Source organism: Centroberyx affinis, unplaced genomic scaffold, assembly GCF_046629955.1.
Source record: "Centroberyx affinis isolate AG114_WGS23_722 - 3 ecotype Tasmania unplaced genomic scaffold, CSIRO-AGI_Caff_v1 ptg001734l_1, whole genome shotgun sequence".
In the NCBI taxonomy this organism is placed as follows: Eukaryota; Metazoa; Chordata; class Actinopteri; order Beryciformes; family Berycidae; genus Centroberyx; species Centroberyx affinis.
Genome location: NW_027280139.1, coordinates 104568 through 127082, shown reverse-complemented (window position 1 = coordinate 127082; position 22515 = coordinate 104568). Strand labels below are relative to the sequence as shown.

The 22515-nt window shown below is 42.7% G+C and overlaps 2 protein-coding genes across 3 annotated transcripts in view; one reads left to right on the top strand and one right to left on the bottom strand.

Annotated features, from left to right (window-relative positions):
• Positions 1 to 320: 320 nt before the first annotated feature.
• pkma (pyruvate kinase M1/2a) lies at positions 321 to 21837 on the bottom strand. Of its 2 annotated transcripts, none has more exons than XM_071528827.1 (11): positions 21755 to 21837; positions 13549 to 13733; positions 13085 to 13176; positions 8898 to 9029; positions 8147 to 8333; positions 6891 to 7161; positions 6565 to 6715; positions 5787 to 5939; positions 4181 to 4347; positions 2131 to 2312; positions 321 to 1686 (listed from the first exon to the last, which is right to left on the bottom strand). In XM_071528827.1, the coding sequence occupies exons 2-11, from the start codon at positions 13703 to 13705 to the stop codon at positions 1580 to 1582; spliced, it is 1599 nt and encodes a 532-aa protein (XP_071384928.1). In that variant the 5' UTR covers positions 13706 to 13733; positions 21755 to 21837; the 3' UTR covers positions 321 to 1579. The 2 variants fall into 2 exon arrangements, with proteins under 2 accessions (XP_071384928.1, XP_071384929.1); XM_071528828.1 differs by lacking the exon at positions 4181 to 4347 and adding an exon at positions 3389 to 3555.
• LOC139651940 (protein mono-ADP-ribosyltransferase PARP6) overlaps positions 18312 to 22515 on the top strand; it is a 30421-nt gene continuing 26217 nt past the window's right edge. The window contains exon 1 of the mRNA XM_071528834.1: positions 18312 to 18393. Coding sequence (XP_071384935.1) covers positions 18312 to 18393 — 82 coding nt within the window. The remainder of the gene's footprint in view (positions 18394 to 22515) is intronic.

Below are 22515 nucleotides of genomic sequence, written 5' to 3'. Positions count from 1 at the left end.
ATCCTCTAACATGCTGTATCAGCCCTGACTGTACAGTTCTAGTTGTGATGCGTTTTGGCTGACCTTTGTTAACTCCAGTAGAGACATTACATTCTGGTCAAGGTACTTGTCATTTTATTTTTCACCTCAAGTTGATTATAGACTAAGATTGTGATCATTCATCAAAGACATTTATTTTCACAGCAACTGTAGTTTTGCCAAAGAGTGAAATCTACAGAATTTCCAACTTGAGTAATTTACTAAATGTGTATTAATACTACCCATAAACTTACAATTCGATTAATTCATGAATATTGTCAAAGAAGAGTCGCAAAATACAGTTAAGATAGGTGCTCATCTCTTTTATTGATGGAAATCCAGTCATGTAGGGCAGCTCAGTACACCAGCTAGACATTGTATTACCCTTTAAATTTTGTTAGCTCTTACACCCTAGCATCACAATCAAAAGCAAGTGGACAGTTACAGACGAAGACAGCTAGGTCACCAACGGATAGGAACGAGAGAGAGAGGGTGAAGGATGGGAGGAGGAAAAGCAGAGGGGTTCTACCCATCACCCACTGGGGTTGAGAGGGACAGGGCTTCATCCCTGTATCATGGGCCCTCCCAGGCCCCCTGAGAATACCCCTGAAAGTGCTCATTCATATTAATCAACTTTAGTGAACCACACACACATACAGTAGTTCTTAAGTGCCAACTTAGATATGATCCAAATACTAATAAATGTAAGGACTTTCTGACACTTCTCTCAACACAAAAACACTAACTGTAGTCCAAAGACCTCTAATGTGGACATCCAAAACTAACATTTAGTTAGACAAAATATAAGTAGTATTGGATGCCTGAAAACAAAATTTCACCATTCACAAAAGTCAAGTATAATACAGAATGTAACATTGTCTGTAGTAGATTAGGAGTGCACACTTACACACTTACAGATACACTTAAATACAGTGAAATACAGTGAAAGCTGGCATAAGAGAAGACACTTCATATACACATCACTACAGGACGACCTGGTTTGGGTGGAGTGATGGAGCTGAGGCTGAACTGCAATTAATGCCACTACTTTGTTCGTTTCATAGGCAGAGGAGTGTGTTTAGTAAACTTCTAAAATAAAAAGGTGCTCTCTTGAGGTTGGCCTCACCTACCGTCATTCCACCTAAACAAGAGCCAGTACACGCATGCACACAAGCCAGGTTGCACTCTTAGTCTGGTTTACCTTTAATAATACATGTGTTTGAGTGAATAAATACAGCAGTTTCTGGTCAGGGTGTACAAAACCAAGGCCCTAGAGACTGGTTTGGTTGAGAGAATCGATGTGAAAGGGATAGAGACGTGAAGTGGAATTGCATTGGACTAGCCACCACCACCAAGCAGCTCTTTTGGACATGAGGGCCATAATGTATTGTTTTTTTTGTTTTTTTTTGCGTTATTGCCTATTTGCCTAAACTGTTTGGGGGTTCAGTCTGTGAGCCCAGGTGGTGGGATGAGAAGGGCTGTGAGCGGGAGCGGGGGGTGAGGGGCTTGTGAAGGTTAGATGAAAGTGGAAGGAGAAAGCAGAGCAGCCCTGTTGGCTTGTTCAGGGCACCAGGACCACACGCATGGTGTTGGTGTAACCGGAGCCGGGGCGCCAGCCGGTCAAGACGATGACAACGTCTCCCTCCTTGAAGAAGCCTCGGGCCTTGCCTGGAAATTAAACACAAAACATGTAATTAATATTGTTCATTTCTTGCCCGTTAAGCCTAATGTCTCCATACACTGGATCAATGCACTACTGTCCACTCACTACCGTTCCGTCTACAGCTGCCACACAGTCTTGCACTGTATGTACTGTGCAAGGTCCTGTTGTCCTTGTACTGTGCATCAGTGTGTAATGTGAAACTTACTGTATTTCACCAAGTCATATTTCATATACTGCTTCACTTTTCAAAAGATATGGAATCACTTTAATCACCACCATATAAACTACAGGTTTGGAGGACAATCTGACTGGGACTAATCTGAGACGGGACTTCATCCCAGGTTTCTGGTAACTGGACACTCCTTGCTATCGGTTGCTTGTCGAGATTGTGATTTAAATGTAAAATTTTATAAATGTAACATAAAGATGACACGGATGTAAAGCCTCACCCATTTCCATGGCAAAGTTGACACGCAGGTCGACGTCCTCTGCCCACACGTCGTGGGCGGGCTTGGTGAAGAGGACGGGGAAGATGCCGCGGTACAAGTGGGCCTGGCGGGCTGTCTGGGCGTTACGGGTCACAGCAATGATGGGGGCGCGGGGCCTGTACCTGGAAATCAGGTGGGCGGACCTGCACATCCACACAAACACACACTTAGCACCAAAGAGAGAGTGACTCGTCCAATCAACATTTTGTTTGTTGATTTTGGAAACACTATTGATTAGAGCAATATGTTAACGTTCAAATAAATACTGAAGAGACATTCTGATTAGATAAATTGATCATTGATCATAAACAATACACACAGTGCCTAATTAGTCATTACAGATCTGAAGTTTAATTTTGACGCCCCAATATGAGCCCCAATAAAAGAAAAATTCTCATTCTGACAAGCAATTCAGCAACAAAATCTCTGTTAGGATTGCAACAAATTCTCAATCTAAAGTAGACACACAAAGCTCAATGAAAGATAAAAATAGCATGGAGAATGTCAAGCCTGAGGAATCAAGGTTGTCATGATTTGTGATAGGATCAACACAAATTAGACCCACCTCCACTGAGTTTTCCTAGGAAACTAACACCACCCATGTTCTAGCTTCCAACATACTATACTATAGTGTACTGAAGGTGGGCTGCCACTTGTCTCAAGACGTGGAGATGCTTATTATGACATACAAGCTCAGGAAGCAAGTTTAAATGCACACCCATATTCTGTTCTTGTTTGAAGTACTCAGGCATTAAATTTGCACTTTCTCAAATACGTTCTAATCCCCATTATAACAAACCTGAATAAAATAGCTGTTGATGCTATATCAAACCCGGATACTGAGGCATATATGCCTCTTATGCTGTTCAGTGGTGCTTTTCAGAGGTTCTTTCACCCAGAAGCTATTTAGTGAGCACATCTCTACAAGTCTGAGTCTGAGATTAAGTAAACGTAAACACCAACCCACACTCACTCTTGCAATTTGTTCCTATCTCCACCCACTGTATGTAACAGTGCATTTGACACATACATACATACACACATACATACATACAGACATACATAAAATCAAGGGAGGGATGATCTAAGATCATGTAGGTGCTCTTCTTCATCAAGGAAATGGTGGGATAGTCAGAGTTGTGCTGGACAGGCAGGTACACACGTGCTAACACCTTACCTTCTGGGCCCTGGGTCTTTTTCTCATCTTTCCCCCTCTTACCTGCCGGTCTTAGTGAGAACGATGATGGCGCTAGCGCAGCATTTAAAAGATGACTCCACGGCTCCAGCGGCTACAGCCTCAGAGGGGTCTCTGGTCAGCTTGGAGTGTCGCCTAAGCTCCTCAAACAGCTGCCTGTGGAAGGTGGCTGCCTCGGCCTCTCGCGCGATCTGAGCCCCGAGGAAGCATGAGGGAAGGGGGCGGGGGGGGGTTACTCAGTCACACACACCGCCACTACACACCGAGGCGCTCACACATCTGGGAGAGACTGGCAAACGCTTAGCTAGCCTCTTGGTTAAACAAGGTTTATTGAGAGAGGAAAAACCAGAGCTACGTTCAGTGGCTGGTGGCAAAAATGTGCCGAAAAGGTCTGTCAAATTGGGATTACAGGACAAAATATGCCCCATTATGAAATAAGGATGAAAAATGGAGACAGAATACAGCTTACTGCATACCAACAGTCACAATTCTTGTGTTGAGGTGCTAATTTGTAGATTTTTACACCAGGGTTTTAATGAATTTGCTGCACTATGGACAAAAGCCCCCTTAAATCAGTTCATCTTCAGTAAAAAAATAAAATAAAAATAACTAGCTTGACTTACTTGAGCTACTTTTATATCAGTGGCCTGCTGTTTTCTACCCATCAACCAGCAGTCTATTTAAGCGGTTTGCCATGCCCTCCCAGTTACTCGGTCGGTCAGTCCCTGTCTGGCCCTACTCTCCCCGTCTCACAGAATCCTCCAGTATCGAAACCTCTGTGCTCCTGAACCTGCCAGGGGCGGGGCGCCTGCCTACCTTCCAGAGCCAGTGAGCACAATGAACGCCGAGGCTAAGCTCTTAAAGGAGGCCTCGACGGCGCCAATAGCGATAGCCTCGGCGGGGTCGGTGGAGTGCGGTGTGGTGCGGCGCAGGTCCTCAAACACCTGCCGATGGAACATGGCTGCCTCGGCCTCACGGGCAATCTGGCACAGGTGAGGGCAAGGTGCATCAAGCAAAGGCAAACCCACACCAGGCACGCAAAGATGTAAAAAGAAGGAAAATTACAGAAAAGTAGGAGAAAGGACAAGAAAAGAGTAGCAGATGAGAAAGAGTGAGGGGCAATGGTAGAGGGACAGAAGAGAAAGAGAGTACAGAAAAGGACAGAAGGGAAAGGGAATAGAAAGGTTTTTAGTGTGCAGTTAGTGGGAAAACAAGACAACATACATGTTAAAACATATTCAAGAGGCATGACGTTATTACAACCACTTAACTGAGGTATGAAATGGAAAATTGTACAATAAAACCCATGCTAATCTGGAGTTAAGGCAACTGCATTGCTGCAATGACATTCTAAAACACTGTTCAAACTCTAAATTCAAACTAGATGGCTATAAAAAAAAAAAAGTTGGCTTGTTCTATGTAAACAAATGACTTAAGTTAATTGGGAGTTAAGACATGCCACACACTGCACACAAAAGCAAAGAGTGGACCAGATACAGTCAGGAGAGAAGATATAAGTCTTATTCTTTCATTTCAAAATACTGAAATCAAAGAGTAAAAGACTACGGAAAACAATGGAAGATGGAAGAAAAGGCACACGTGGCTTAGAGGCAGTGTTAGTCCATGTGAATGTGTTATACTGGTATACAAGTCATTTCTATAAGTTTCAGTTAAATCAAAGGCGTGGTTTACTTATGAGTGTGAAGGACCTGATGCAGCTTAAGCATGTGTGCAGCGAGCTCAAAGGCAGGTGTTACAGGACTGCTGAGTCACTCCTGCATCCACACAGGAGTGCATAAATAGAGAAGAGCCAAGAACAGTGGAGGTTAGCCACAAAAGGCCTGAGCAGTAGAGGAGAGGAAGGACAGCATTAGCTGCATTATCCATCCATGCAATTAATTCAACATCTGATTTTGATGCAAACATGCCTCTTGAGACGATGAATTATTATTTAACAGTCTTAGGCCTAAGAGAGCTGACCCTGACCGACACAAAAACATAAATGTAGGCCTGGCTATGATTGCCACATGTGCAAACTGAAAATGAGTGGATGGATGAATGGATAAATGAATACTACAACAGGGCTTCCAGTTGGCCTGACCCTCCTGCTGACACAATGTTCAACAGCTTAGGTGTGGCCAAGTGGAAATAAGAGGTTGCTTTGACAGGCTGTTGAATGAGGGGAGTGATCAGGAGCATAGAAAATCAGGAAAACAGAAAACACTAATCGGCCAGTAGTTGATAATGGGTTTTGTGTGTCAACCCCCCCCCCCCCAAAAAAAAAACAAAAAAACTGCCTACTGAAAACTGGCAATTCACATGCCTTGAATGTAATAAATTTCTCCCTTTTACAGATTTTGTATTTCTAAGTTTATAATTGTTATTGTTATTCTTATGATATGGTTATATGGGTATAACTCACCATGTGCTGTGTGCGTACTGCCTCCAGGGGATAGTCTCCCTTGGCGGTCTCTCCACTCAGCATGATGCAGTCGGCTCCATCCAGCACGGCGTTGGCTACATCGCTGCCCTCAGCACGGGTGGGCCTGGGCTTCTTGATCATGCTCTCCAACATCTGGACCGCGTTCATGTGAGGTTTTCAAAAGATAGCATCAATAATTGAACATATCAGCTACTTATACAAATTTGCTTAATGGAAAGTTGACTGAGCATGTACTTTTCCAGCATCGCCCTGCAAAACATTCATGCAGTTTCACACATTTACACCTGAGAGTTGCTCTTGCGAGTTGGTCACACTGCAAGACACATCTGGCCTCCCTCCCTGATAGGAGCCTAGGATTAAGGCGGGTCCATCCACAAAGTAGACGGCCCAATCATAGTTTCGGAGGCTGACCTTGGGGCAGCGATGTAAGCGAGACGCGACACAGCAGAAACATAAACGATGGCGGCAGAGGAGTATGGCAGTGTTGGCTGCATACAAGAAACTATATTTCAGAGTTTGTGTTTTAAATGCATTAAAACACAAACAAAGAACTACGCTGAAGGCTTTTCAGAGGAGACAGTTTTACTTTATGCCCCTGATTAAAATCGCTCTCAGGGAGAGGGAGGCCAGATGTGTCTTGCAGTGTTATCAACTCTTCGAGCAAGGCTAGTCTTCTGCCAGTCTGACTTAAACAGCTAACAGATATGTCTCTGGGGGGAAAATCTCTCAGAAATATGTTCTTTTGCCATTATCTGACCTGTGTGGCACATGTGATTGGCTTGCCGGCTCTGTTGCAGCGACCAATCATCATCTTCTGGGCCAGGAAGACCTTTTCTGTGGGGATCTCAATACCCAGGTCACCACGGGCAACCATGATGCCGTCGCTAGCCTCCATAATCTCGTCAAACCTGCACAAAAGATTGAGAATCAGAACCAGTCAGACAATAAATTATTATAGCATTGTACAAATGCCTATACACCATGATATAAATATCCAAATAAGATTCATTCATATATTGGAACTGATCCTAGATTGGGCCCCTACAGAATACACTACACAATCACAGACACACCCACACACACCTGCGTACACCCTCGTGGTTCTCGAGCTTGCTGATGATCTTAATATCCTTGCCCTTCTCTCCCAGCACGGCTCTGACAGCTTGTACGTCTTCGGCCTTACGGATGAAGGAGGCAAAGACCATGTCGACTCCCTGCGCCAGGCCAAACTGCAGGTCCTTGATGTCCTTGTCTGAAACAGCAGGCAGGTCCACAGCAGCACCGGGCAGGTTCACTCCCTTCTTACTGCCCAGAGTGCCACCGTTCTCAATCTCACACATCAAGAAATCAGAGCCTGGTGACACAAAAAATATTAAAGACCACAAGATTTTCATTAGGTATCAACATCATAAACTGAGTTATAATGGATTGTAAGGGATTTCAAGCAGCCAACCTATTTTTTTATAATTTGACAATCCTTTCACTCTTTGACCCTTAAATTCCATTCTGTTGGTTGCTTGTAATGTTGGTGATCTAGCTTAATCTTAGATTAATCTACTGTTTCAATCAATCTAAATTACTCTGGATGAGCACATCAGCCTGATACTTAAAGCATAAGGCTGGTGTTTTTTTAATGCATTGCTTACTATCAACAAATCCTATGAAAATAACAAAATCAACAATGATTTTGTTTTGCCAACAAATCTCGTCCATGTAGCCGGTGCCCAATGAAGCCATGTCCCAGCAGCCATTGAACTCCATTGTATTAAAAAAAACTTCCGGGTTGACGGCTAAAAACGGTACGTGGGAAGTAAAAATTATCATTCCCTCTAATACCGCAAATCATATCGCAATTGCAATATCAGTCAAAATAATCGCAATTAGATATTTTCTCAAAATCGTTCAGCCCTACTTTCACACTAAACTCTCATTTGGCTATTACCGATCTCTGTTCGGATTTTAGTCGTTGCTCACACTAGAGGAGTAAGTCAAGACTTGTAAAAATCATGTTTTAAATAACTGTTACAGTCCCGACTGGATGGGACGGCAAGAGAATATAACCCTCAACCCTCAAACACTACAAGATCATCTGTGCTCACTGACGGACAGCGCAAAACTAGTGCAGACTCGGCCCAATCTTGAAAATCCCTAATAATGACCAAATTGTGGCTAGAATTAGCCTAAAAGTCATGTATTGTGTCCCCATCCTAAAATGTAAATGCATTCAAGTTCAGATAGAATCAAAGGACTCTCAATCTGACATAAATCTGAAATCTGAAATCTTCATTTAGGGTGAGAGAAAACTTGAATGGGTTGGTTTCAGCCACTTCTCCACTCACCGATCTCCTTGACCTGCAGAGACATGAGCCCATCGTCAATGTAGATCTTGCTGCCAATTTCCACCACCTTGGCAATGTTCTTGTAGTCCAGCCAGAGGATCTCGTCACTACAGTTGTCCTGGTAGGCATCGTCCAGGGTAAGCTTGATCGTGTTGCCCTTCACCAGCTCCACCTCGGCTGTGCCGCTCTGTCACATCATTAACACACGTTAATGAGGTTCCATGTTCTTTTTGGCTCGTTCTCACAGAAATAAAGCTAGTAGCAGTTATCTTCCAGAAAGAGCTCTTTATTACCAACAATAAAGGTGTTAAATACAGAAAAGTTGAACACTAATAACAAGTGCCCTTCAATGTATCAATCAATTTTGTGCCCATCAATCAGTGTAACGTAACTGAATTATTATTTGTCATTTTCTACAAGTGAAAATAACCTTTGTACTAGTCACAATATTTCCAACATCCTAGATAAAGTTGTGAAAAGAGTGTGCATGTTTTATAAACATGGCCCAGGTCACCATGAGACTGGTTTGACGCATGTTGAGAGTAATGTTTACACTACAGTCTGTCAGCAGTGATGGGCCACCATGGCAGGAAAATCACCTCCACTGCTATTAAATGTGAAGTTGACAAAATCTTGTAATTTAGCAAAAGGAACCAAAACCAAAAATTACCCACAACCACTAATGCTGCAAAACAATTATAAAGAAAACAGTGGTTGAAAGTACGAGGGAGAGAAATGGTGTTGAACTTACTCCCTTGATCAGTCCGGTCCTGATCTCTGGGCCCTTGGTGTCCAGGGCGAGGCCCACAGGTCGGTAGTGGATGCTGCCAGGCTCAAAGCTCTCACAGGCCTCGCGCAGATTCTTAATGGTCTCTGCGTGATACTGTGGAATGGAGAAACATTGTTAGGCATTTCAAATTTAGCTGACTCTCTTATCCAGAGCAACTTATAAGGAGTGAGCAGGTGGGGGCTCAGTGTCGGACACTTCCACAGGACATATGATTGTTCATATGGATCGAACCTGTGACCTTTTAATTACAGTACAGTCTCTCTAAACCGTCTCTCCAGCCACTCTTCTGCTGCCACACATACGGGCATGAAAGAAAACCAGCCTGTCTGAAACACATCCGGTATAGGGGTTGAGGAGTCAAGAGGTGGCTTTTAATCAGCTGACAACACCTAAGGCCAGGGCAATTAGAAGATAAGGTGTGTCTGACAACTCATACGGTCATAAACGTGACTCGTTAACGTCACCACTGAGTCATGTTTTATCTGCCACTCTGGCCAACATGTTAAGGGTCACTGGGGAATTTGGGTGCACCATGCAGAATAATTGAGCCTTCAAGTTAAAATGCTGCAAGGACCTACAAGGGATTGTATTTTCAATATATGCATTTGGCTATAGAATTTTATCATAGATCTAACCAAGGGAGAAATACTGTATGTCAGCAGAGATATAGCTCTCTGGTTGACGCCCCAGAGCACAGATCACACCTTGTTCTTATGAGACAGTATAACCTAAACATGGACTCATCAAGATAACACTGGCAAAGAGTTCAATATGCTACCCATTGTTAAACCATACTCTGTTCACCTTATTTTAAAATACTTTAATTACATGTATCAGGGAAATTCAAGCCCATTGCAGATCATCTACTGAATATTAGAAACATTCATGTTAATAGTCTTACTAGTTATGTACATCTGTAATTTGGATAAATGCCCAAAGACACTCCTGACTGCAGATGAAAAATTGACTGACATGTGGCCTGTGTCTGCCAATGTAAACACCTGGTGCAAGTAGAGAGCGTTGAGTTAGAAGAGAACTATAATTAACAATAATGCTGCAACTTGCATTTATCCAAGTGGTACTATGAGTACTAGCTGTGGCAAAATAACTGTGGTGAGGGTGGTTAACTTAGCATTTGTTGCCCTAGGTCTTTCTGCCACTACGTTGTATTCTGGCTGTGCCTCTAAGTGTCTATTAGCAGCCTAGGAGGTGGAACTAGTTATACCGTCATGTCAGTGAAGTAGCCATCTTGGTATGACAAGTCTCTAGGCTAATAGACTGGTAGTGTAATGTTTGTGTCCTTGGAGACAGCTGTCGGCCACACATGGCTTATGCTGCCCATCTGGGGAACCAGAGCTTTTAGTAAGAACTTAAGTGGCAGGTAATCACATTGGCTGTCGTTCACTCTGTCACTAAGCTTCACTACACTGTACTCGCTGCACTATGACTCACAGGAAACCTGGATGGCCTCACTGTCTGCAGCAAAGGGTAAAACCTAATCTAGGATTTTTATCCAAGGTGCCAAAATACCTAAGCTGCAATGACTACATGTCTCACATAGTCCAGTAATTAGGCTAAAGGGTTTGACATGGAAGCATTTGAGAAACGTCTGAGGGAGTGGGGTTTACTTTCAGTGAGCGGAAATGTCGTTATATCAAGCTAGAAATAAATATATGGATGGCCTTCTAGCATCTTGTCAAGCTCCAGTATGCTGCACCATTTTGAGAGCAAGGGGTAGACAACTGCACAGTGAATTAGTGCAGGTGACTCTGTGTTTGTGTGTTTACATGTCAGGGTTCATTTTTTAAAGTCTACCTAAACAAAATGTAAACTGCACTAGTTCTCAATCATTCCATTCAAGATTAGTTATATGAACCTTTAAGAAATTTGAATTTCTGGATTTGAAAGAAAATCTACTTTCCACTTCCTGATTTGATTGAAAGTGGATTGACCTTGAACCTGGTATGTGTATGCACGCACACACACACGCACACGCACACCTCCAACCCAGCCAGTCTTGGCGCGCTGCCTGCAGAAGAGATCAAGGCAGGGCAGGAAGCTATAGATGAAGTATTTATAGTGCCCCAAGCCACCAAAGATCAGGTTTCTGTAGCTCTTCTCTGATTCTAGGTTGGGTCTAACCTTCGATCCTGCTGAGACAACTAGACCCACGCACCCTAGTTGTCATGCACCAGGTAAAGACAAAAAAATAAATAAAAAAAGTGAAACACACCCCCTAAAAGCTAAAAGCAGAATTCATTCTATTATCTTATTTCTATGAGTTCAGTCCTTGTGATTTGATCAAAAATGATTTATAAACACTCAAGTCTATTCAGAAACATCAAGTCCTCAAATGTGCCATGTGAAATCACAATCTACTGTACTTCATCTCGTAGAAATCTGTTATACTGACAGTATTGGGGAGAGATACTTTTGACACTAACTAGTTAGTTTACTTTGTTACTTGCCCTAAATAGTAACTTGTTTCTTTACTAAGTTTGTTTTTATTAAAAGTAACTCATTGGAGTACTTTCATGTTACCCACTAAAAAAAACATGCCTTTACAATATGTCTTCTGGTGGTGTCATCACTCTTATTGTATAGAACACATCTACTGTTCTCTAAAGAAAACATCAGCCTCTGAAAGGCAAGGTATCTTTCATATGATATACAGTAAACTAGTAAGATCACAGAGGTAGCCTTAATTGATCATGTCTGGTCTCAAAATAAACAGCAGATGGCACTCACAATACATTGGAAGCTGCTTTCAATTAATATCTTCAGTATGATAGTGAATGGCAAGATTACAGTTTACAATAATGTTCTTATCCTCGTCTTTGATCAGTTCAAAGTAATGTGCAGTTGTGAAGTTTATCGTTTTGTCCATTCTGAAAGCTAGTGCCAGCCGCAGCTACTGCATTGTCTGCTTATAATAACGTCATGTAGTGCAATACTTTCAGGGTTTTGTTTTTGTTTTTTGTACTTACTAAAAATGTAAACATTTGAAAGGAATAACAGTAACAAAATTCAAGTTTGATAAAGTACTGACTACATACACTGAAAAACTAATGTGATAAACTAGACAACACAAAAAATAGTCTGGGCACTCTAATGTTTTACACCCAACACTGCTGACAAAGAGCCTTAATCATACTGATGACAGGCTAAAAACAATAACACACTGGTTAAGATGGATTACCTGGGTCCCGTTTCTCATACGTGGATAACTGAGTTAGCTGGATAAATTTGTTGACAATTTGACATAAGCCTGGGATTTTCTGGACGTATGCTTAAATTGTTGTCTGATTTAGCACCAGAGCAACAGCCCTTAAGGTCAAACCTGCAAAATTGCAGGCTTAATCAGAGTTAGCTGGATTATGACCATGCTTTTTTAAGCTTACCCTATCCATGTACTCATTTCCAGACATGAAAATGCTCTCATGTTAAAAGCTTTGGGTTGCATTTCATAGTTAACATACAGTATGTTTTTAGATATGTTCTACATAGCCTTCAATGATTATCTGAGCCACGTAAAAAAAAAGTTGCTCTTTAGCCATGGTGCCATGCCAGCCAATCGTAGGATTGTGTTCCCTTTATTTCAAAATGGGAGCTCGCAATTATCCAAGATAAATACATTGATTTGCACATTTGAGGAACTGAGTTAGCCAGATGCGGATTAGCAAGGCAATATGATAAACCTAGCATCATATTAACCTGAATTAATTTAACTGTGTAAGAGGAATGGGGCCCAGGTGTTTTCTATTTCTGTGAAGTGACAAGTTATTCTGGACCCCGTGTCTTATTATGTAGTAATAATACCCAAGAGGGTGTTTTTTTACTGTGAACATTGGTGCGGTGAAGGGTATTATTTCTTCTACACAATGGTTACCAATACTGCCTGAAAAGTTTTCTTCCAAGTAGTGTACATGTACAATAATAAAAGACAGGAAAAAGCAAAAAAGATTGCAAGCTGGCTCCGTGCTTGCAACAAAGATCAGCATACCAACCAACACTGTTTTGTGATAAGGCACAGAGCCGTGTATGATGGGTATTATCAGCACGGTTTGGACGTGACTTTGAACAATCAGAAACTACTCACTGTGCAACGTACATTTACACATTAGGCAGAACTACGTGAGAAGACCCACCTCGTGTGAGCCATGGGAGAAGTTCAAGCGTGCAATGTTCATTCCAGACTTGATCATCTCCTTCAGCATATCCACAGAGCGGGAGGCTGGCCCTGTAGGCGAGGTTATCAAGGGGAAAGGATTAAACACATACCATACTTATTTTACATCACCAGGTACCTACCTACTAAGGCTGTGACTAGTAGCTATTGGTTTCAGAGAGACATTGTAACATTGCCAACAAGCTATTTCCCAGTTATCTCAAGTTCTTTATAGACTTTTATTCCTCCTGCTAAAGTGTCTGCTTAAGTTAATTGACTGTTCAAAACTGAAAAATGACCCGGTGTTTAATGAGAGCACTGCCTTGACACTACATCATGGAAGTCATGACTGTATGCGAGTAGGTTACACATACAAATCCCAGTGTTTAAGAGTGTGTCATGTGTGTCTCTCTGTATGTGTGCAGAACAACAATGTTGACCAACCAATGGTACAGATGATGCCAGTGTTGCGTGCGGTAGTGGGCTCGGAGTCGATGTCCAGCAGGCACATGTGTTCCAGGAAAGTGTCGGCCATGGCAGCATTGAGCTGTTGCGTCTGGATAAAGGCAGAGCCCATGTCTAGAGACTTTGGCTGAGGCATGGCGATCACTGGTGCAGCTGAAGAAGTCCTGCAGGTGGAGAACACACAGAGGTTCATGTTAAGGAAGCAGTGAAGGCAGGAAACTAGCAGTTTTCATCCATCAACTACTGTGAGTAATGGATTCCTCAATCGAGGAATTGAGGAAAACAAAATCTTAAAACAGCATTTGGCTGGTCGCTAGTGTTAATTTCCCACCCTGGATGTAGTCATGCATTCATGGTACTCAAGCATCCGCCCTACTGAAGTGTCCTTGTACCAGACACTGAATCCCGCTGTTTTGTAGCTGACCTTGCTGTGGAGGGAGGCAAGTGAAAAGAGAATTTCCTATGGGCATCAGGTACTGTATTACATCATGTTATGTTGGATGTTGATATTCTATTACAGTATGATAGGGACCAATGGCTCTCATTACTCAACTGTAACTATTTTAGATAGTGTTTATTAGACTAGAGTGATAGCCACCAAGGCTGAGCACAATAGAGTCTATCAATTTAAGATTAGACTTATCAAACCTCCTCACTGCAATACTGTGTGTAAATAATGAGTTACTATGACCTTCTTTGCACAAGTGTCTTTTCTTTAGTCACCATTTGGCTTTTAAACTAAGCATGTGCAATCGACAGTTTACAGAGTGAAGAATCTCAAAAAAAAAGAAAAAGAGAGAGAGAACGTGTGTGCTTCTAGCCTTTTCCAGCAGCTGCCAATTCTTCACAGTTCGGTAATAAAGACACGAATGTTGATCTAAAATGGTAAGCAACATGCTGAGACAAATCCTTTTGCATTGCACTGCATTCAGATACTGACAGTGGATAGCTTATCAAGCTGCTAGCACATTGTACATTCTGTTCTCCCCCTCCCCTCCCCTCTGAGTCACCCATGGCAACAGCACCATCACGAAGCTCACCTACGGGGCTAGCACTGCCGGGCTTTCATCACATCACTTTCACCACTTCTTTCTAGCCAGTAGCCACCCAAGAACACATAGATGCTCACCCTAGTTTAGTAGCACCAAGATACGATTACATCAAATCCGGTGCATTGGTAAATGTCTCAATACTGGCCAGTACAGAGGGAAGCGGACGTGCAGAGTAAAACGGTGCCTTGCCTGAGATACTTCCTTTTTTCCACTGTCTCTCTGTGACAGAATTACACTGTAAAACCTCGCTGCAACATGCCATCAGGGCATGTTAAAACAAACAGCCAGTGAGGAAAGTCTGTTTGAGCAGGGTGCAGCATCGCTACTCAATAGTGATGAGGAATGTCTGTGCTGATCCTTCTATTGGGGCTCTGGTTGCTGTGGTTACATAACTACAGCACATGTCAGACCGGGGCCGATAGGCTTGGCTGGGTCTGGGCCTTATGGTGGATCATGGGGAGATTAAAAATGGGTCCTCAATTTAATTCTGGAGAAACTGGAATTCAAAACTAGCAGGTACTGCATTATCAAAGCCTTCCTACCCCTGCAATGTAAAGATGGCACACTAAAATACTGTATGAGATAGGTTAGTGGCTTAAAGTAATAATCTGCAACGTTTTCATATAAAAAAATGTCAGTTTTGCTACTCTGTATTACCTATTGATACATCCAATGTTGATTCAACCTATATCCAGTTCATGAAAGCTATAGTTGCTGTTCCAAATCTAAAGACCAATGCGCAGGTACTACTCTTTCCTAAGAAAAATCCTCTGCCACACAAGGATTTACGTTGACACTTCCAAAAGCAGTGACAGTGGTTCTTTTGGAATAAATAGGAGAAGAACTCAGTAGTTAACATGAGCAGCAACAGCCACCATGGCTGAACAGACAAAGAAAAAAACAGTACCTACAGAAACTCAAACTTCATCAACAGAAATCCAAGATAAAAGAAATAGAATAATCGCTCAGAAGAAGGCCACCGTGCCACAGCTAGACTGAACATTGGCATTGCCTTTCCAAGATGAGATGGGATGATGAGGAGCGATGCAGATGTGGCTCATTTTCTTTTGGACTGGTGGGTTTCGCTATCATTCATTAACCGCAGGCCACATCATTATTATTATGATGGGTCAGTGGCGATATTGAGTGCAAAACACCCAAGCAATGACTTATAACTTCTGCTTATCACCAAAATCAAGAAAAAACACTTTGTAATGCAGTAAATTTAGCTCAATTAGCCTAAACAAAAGTCTGCAATGTCAGTTTTGGGTCATGTGGCTAAATATTTAAAACATGCATGTACCCAGCCAGAGAAAAGGTTAAAACTATTATTTAAGAGACCGCCCAAACAGGGAGGTAACCTATCTCTGCCACAAGGTTACAGTCAGTCCTCAAGCCAAGAGGGGAGATTAGGTTCACTCAGTCTAAATTATACATTGAAGTGCTCATGAACAGAATACTCTCACCAGTTGCTTGTTTGACAGAATAACAGGTTTCCAAATGGCTACCGGTGTTATTCAGGACAGTCCAATCTTCTGTGTTGTGGGGAACAGACGCCAGAAGTGCCCTTACTGACCATGACCAGGCAGTGCTGCTTAACACAGGGGATAATCTGCAATGTGCATCTTGACCGAGAGGCTAGAATAGTGTGTCTGCGATTTTTACTTCAGACTGTCAGACATCTTAATGCTAGTAGTTACAACAGAATTTAAGAACAACTTAACAGAAAAATAAACCTGAAAGATAAAAAGAATAATGAAACTAGGCTTAACGGAATATGAGTGCCACTTGCACAGTAGCTGTACCAACAAAATAAACATTTTTAAAAACCTCTGAAACTGTATTTAAGACTGTAAGACAAACTTTAACTGACCCAGGCCTTGAATTTGAGAAATTCCACTGAGACTTTCAAGGACCTGCAGACTTCCTGTATAAAGTACACATCCTCCTACTCAGCACCCTGCTCCATGGACTTCTAGTACAATACTGTCTCACCAGCAACTGCTGAAGCAACAAGCACAATACAGATGCATCCATTGTGGAAGTCCCTCATTTTATTGCATGCTCACTGCACTGTTGCAAGGAATTGTAAATTAATAATTTGTTCCATCTCATTCTCAGCAATTAAGAAAGTGCTAGTAGGAATGGTCTGGCAAGTAGTAATGTGAAAGAGTTTTGTGTAACTTACAATGTGCCTATTTAAGTCCCATCTACAACATTTGAGAAAGAATAGGCTACCATGGCAGTTGCAGCACTAGCGGAGGATACTTGCAGGATAGATGCAGTCTGGGGACTTTTTTGATAGCTACCACTGTAGATCTAGGACTAGGTAGGCCTAAATGCTACCACATACACCTTACCCACTGCAAACTGGCCTCATGCAATTCAAATGAACAAAGCATACACTATTTGTGATGTCCTAACAATGTGGATCTCTCGGAGAACAATCTTTCCAAAATGCTGCTGCTTTCGACAGCAACATTGGTGGACCGACTTCCTCTTACTCATTACATCCTGGGTACAAATGCATCATTCCAGGCAGCATCCCCAAAACAACCAATAGGCTCCTTCAGCAGTGGCAGCTGACTGATGATGTAACTCTCGTCAGAGAAGCAGACCAGTGCCAGGCCAGTGCTGTACGTGAGCACAGTCACATCCCACTCTACTGCACACAGCACACAAACTCGCTTACAACCACAAGAGGCTGGGGGCAGCCCCCCGCAATGGGCTCAACCATGTGGATGACGGCACAGGGAAGACTGCAGAGGGACTGGGGGACAAAATGGGTAGAAAAGAGTCGTCAATGCTGGCTGTTAATATTGAAAATTGGATTGGTTACCATCCTGATTATCAATTTTATTTCCTGTCAGTTATTTATTTAATGGGGCATTTTTTAAGAAATTGAATAGTTTCTAGAAAAAAAAGAAGAAAGAAACAAAGAAAGCAGGGTATGCCTCATTGACACTGCAGAATGTAGGCTATGGCCTACAAATCAAGTTGTATGTCAGAGAAAATGTTATTAGCCTAAATGTTAGTAGGTCTAATCAAGAGCCCGCTGCTATGAAATTGTGGTACATGGCTATCAATATCATTACTACACAATAGTTGTGCAGTGAGATTCAACATGTACAAAAAGTAAAAAAGCAAAATGAATAAAGGGTTTTACTAAAACTGATATTTTCTGCCAACCTTATCTGCTTATGCATCATCTCACCCCCCCTTCCCCTTTTCTACCTGCATCATAATTTCCCCCCAACTTTTCCAGTGAGGTATACTAAGGGAAGTGTCCATGTACTCTTTTTCTGTGTAATTGTTTCATCTTTTGCATCAAGCACGTTGTCAGGATTTTAGATGAGCATAGCCTACACCACCTGCTTTCTGATCACTTTTGCATACCTGTTATGGACAGGGATCAAATTTCACACACAAACAAGGCTGTGCCTTTATCAGTCACCACACATCACACTATGCCAACAACAGCTCTTTATATGGTACCTCAGATGAGAAGTTATTCATTGAGCTATCAGGAGGAATTTGACTAGCTTAGGAGACAAGTCCTGACTTGAAAAGCTTCCTTGAGCAGTTAATACTCCAAGCTGGTAATGAATGGCACGGGCACCCAACAGGTGCAGTAGTGTCCCAGGCCAGGGCCTGTCTGATCCAGCCCACTGGTTGTCATGAATAGATAAAATGACACCATTCACAGGGGTGGACACCAAGGCTGACCCCAGGACAGTCAGTGAGCAGCGGCCACAGGCCAACAGCAGCCATAGTAACCCTGACACAGATGCAAGGCTAACTTTAGAGCTGGCTGCTAATAATCCCCTCCAATCCCTTTCCAACAAAAGCACATCTCCCACTGTAACCACACACTGTTCACACACTCATCATTATCTCTCTGTCTTTCTAAAGACCTTTCTCCAAGGTCACCCATCAATATCTAATAAATGTGCCTGTGTAAGCATAGGCAGCCATGTTTTTGCAGCATATTGGTAGCATTAGCAGAGGCTGAATGACAGGACAGGGTGACATGACACTAGTAATATCCACCATGGCAGTGACGTAACACTAGGCTAATCCGAGCTGGGTGACAGAGCACGGCTACTCTCTATCACTCACTATGATCACCCAACCATGGCACCATTCGCCGGTTACGCTACGTACCCCCAGTAGATCTTCCTGTTCCTCCTGGGGACAAATAGGCACGTCGCTGCAACAGACCTCCACAGCAACCCCAGTGTGTTGGAGCCTCCAATGCCAGTGAGCAAAGCACTCCTTGCAACGGCAGCAGCAGCGGAAGCAGGACTGACAGGACAGCCTGCTGCAGTGAGCGTGCCTACGCGTGACTCCGTCAGGGGCTCAGGAGTAAATCGCTTCAGCGAGGATAAACGGCACCGATAGCCCCTGCTGTGACCAGGCAGCCGCCATACCCTGATACCACGGACATACATGAGACCTTCTGAGTGGCTGGTTGAGGCTTCCACCGGCGCACCAAAGCCATGTTACACCAATGTTATGCAGCACAGGTCATACAAGCCCCCAGGCTCATAAACAGAGCCTGGGCTAATAATATCGCACAGCATGCCGAGTGTGTTTGGAGAAATCCAATACTTGGAATGTACTATGGTATATTCAGTATGCAGGCCTATAAACTATAACAAACCGGTGATGTCATACCACCGCATGGGTTTAAGCTGTGTAATGTGTAACACTGACTGTGGTGCACATTCAATGCACTACAAAACAAAACATTTGCCATTTGGTGAAAACTTTTATCCAAAGCAGTGCACCTTATACCATCCCTAAGTGCCTAAGGATTTTTGGCAACAGTGTCCCCAATAGGGTTAATCCTTATCGCTGGCAGTGTCTGTGTCATGCTCTTGAGCTAGGCCACAGCAGTACCTAATCATTAGTCAGCAAACATGCAGTTGTGGTGGGGAGGGACTGCATGGGAGCAGCGCCAGCTGCAAAAGGCCTAGACTACTGCGCCAACATCCAGGACAGCTGCAGCCGACTCACCTTTACCACAACAGAAGGTCAAGGACACTTAGGTCCAGGACAGAAAATTGCATTTTACCATCCATCAACTGCAGTGGCTTGTGAAGCCCATAATTTACTTGCCAGTTTCAATATTTCACAAGAGAGATAGAGAGAAATTATCCTCAAAATAAGTCTGTTCCTCCCAAAGTGGCTAGCAGAGTAGACAAACCTACCAGCCATGGCCAAAATTTAACAGCACTGAGTAAGAGATGTGAGGTTCAGGGTTTCTAGTCACAAGATGAGCAAAGGCCCCTGCTTCCTGTATCTGACACTCTGGAATATTCCAACAAGAATGAGCGCTCATCATCTTGCTAACTTTGGAAACTATTGACTTACATGGGCTCATTGGGCTGGGACCCAGAAGGGGTCATGGGCCTGTCTGGTGGATCCCCTCATGAATATATATTTTAAATGAGCCTGGATCCAAGGTTGAGTCTAAATTTACTCGATTTTAGAGCTACTGGAGGCGAATAAAAATTAGCAATCATCCAATATAGTCTACTCTCAACCTACAGCCTAGCTCTGAGCACACAGATCATGCATAACGCTGTGTTGAGTCTATGACTCCAATAGAATTGCTAGTCACTCAACACAATGACCTGACTGGTCCTCTGGGAAAAGGCCTCCATTTTGTCCACACAGGGCCTTCAGCCAGGAAAGACTGTTATGCAACAAAGGCTGAGCAGCGTCTCCAGACTTGTAATTCAGACCTGAGAAGAACACAAAGTCTTTACGTCTGGCAGGCAAGCCACTTGACTGCATTAACCTTGATCAAGATCTTGAACTGCGTTATGCGATTCTTTCACACTGACAACATAGCATATGCATTCAGGCTATGCTTAGTCTAAAAACTCATAATTCTTATGCATATTAGGATAGGTGTATCTAATAAATGATATATGCAAACAATTTAAAATGCACTTTTGGACACAGCCTTGCCTAGGATGAGAGCAACAAGTCATCCTGAGTCTGCTGTTTTGGGAACAGGCTGTCAAGCAGGGCTTAGGTGCTGCACACCAAGGACTGCAAAGTACAGTCTGACAGATAGGGGGGAGCTAGTAGCCATAACTACAACCCAGACTCTCAGGAAGAGATCTGTCATCCTATCTTTGTCATTCTGTGTCAACAAGGCCAATCCTTTTACTGTGACTGTGTGGTCCCACTGCAGCAAGTCACTGCAGTAGAGATGATTAGGCAATGTACACGGTCCAAACAAGGTTAATTCCTAAACTAAATTTAGTAACTATGTTAAAATTGGATTTAAGAGTAGTCTAAGGAATTAATGTTACAACAGCATGTCACACACAGCACAGATTATGCAGTGAAGATGAAGACAAACATGATGATTTCATCTAGAGAATCTCATCCACATATGAAGGAATACAACATGGTACAACACTATTATGTCAATCCTGAGGTTTTAGCTCAGGTACATTTATGTCAGAGAAGTTAAATTCAGCGCAGCCGATGCGCCAGAGGTCACGTTCGCATCACTGCGTCACATTTTCCTGAACTAGAAACATCATAAAGATTGCCCAATGGGAGGCCGAGTTGAAGGCGCAGCCACACCCACAACAGGAGGCAGCAGGAAGCGATTCCTGACATAAACCACTTCGTGCATCACCCCTAGATTAGCTACAATGGATGTGTTTTTCATTACTATAAGGCTCCAACGTGTCTCAAACGAGTAACAAACAGTCTTGTCCAGTGCCAAGTGAGCTGCCCGAAGTCTATCCATCCGTTAAGAGCATTTCCATCAAGTTAGACATATTACGACGTGGTTGAAAACTTAGAAACAGCAAACTAGCATGGCCAGACTACGAAAGGCTTAGCTAACCGTATGCGACAAGGGGTATTACAACATTCTGATAAAAAAAAACCACCAAAAAAAAAGGTTTTGACGAGTGGTAACTAGCCAAAAGTGGCCAAGTGACATATTCCTGCGCTTACCAGACAGCAGGATGTACACCAGTAATGAAAGACAAAATATTTAGAAGGCAATAATGGTGAAAACTCAAGTGTCCCACAAGCTAAAAGGCCACTTGAAGCAATCGGTAAGCTACCAAGCTGCTGCTCCTGTTTCAGATACTCACCTTACCACGCTGAACTACTGCCGGGACTGATGTTCTGCCGTTACACTCAGCAGCTCAAGGTGATCTCCCTATCTCAGCGGAACTACTTTTCAGGGATGCTTCGAAATATCTATCCGAGAGAATATAGGTCAGTGGAAAAGATAACACGCTCTTGAGACTCGGATATGAATTGTAACTATCATGGACCGTTCAGTTTTATTTTTTTATTCACGTTTTAACCTAGTTAAAACCTGGAAATTAAAAAAATATAAAGCCAACGCGGAAGGTTACACAGATACAGGGTGGAGGTGCTTGGTGAAGTTGGGGACCAATCAGGGCACAGAAATGCATCTCTGGAGCATGGGGCCGACATGTGACTGTGGATGCGGTAGAGGAATTTCCTGAAAAACACGTTAGTTTGGTCGCTATTATCTTTCAACGCCTATTCATGTATTACAAATTTATATATTAAGATATGTAGAAATCTCAGTCATCGTCTTAGTGTATTGGCGTTCCATAAATTGTATAGATGGTCAAATTATCGGCTGCCGCAATGATTCATGGGAAGCATCACAAAATGTGATGCAATGAAAATCAGTTTCATAAATATCAAAATGTTGTCATCTTGCCAAAAAAAAAAAAAACCCTTTAAGAGCTGATGCAAAAATCTGTCAAATTCAGCAACACATTATCTAGTTTTTCCAGTTGTGCGGAAAATACATAAGTAACTCATCCTAAAATACACACTGTTTACTTGTACATGGATTTGTTTGAGTGATGTT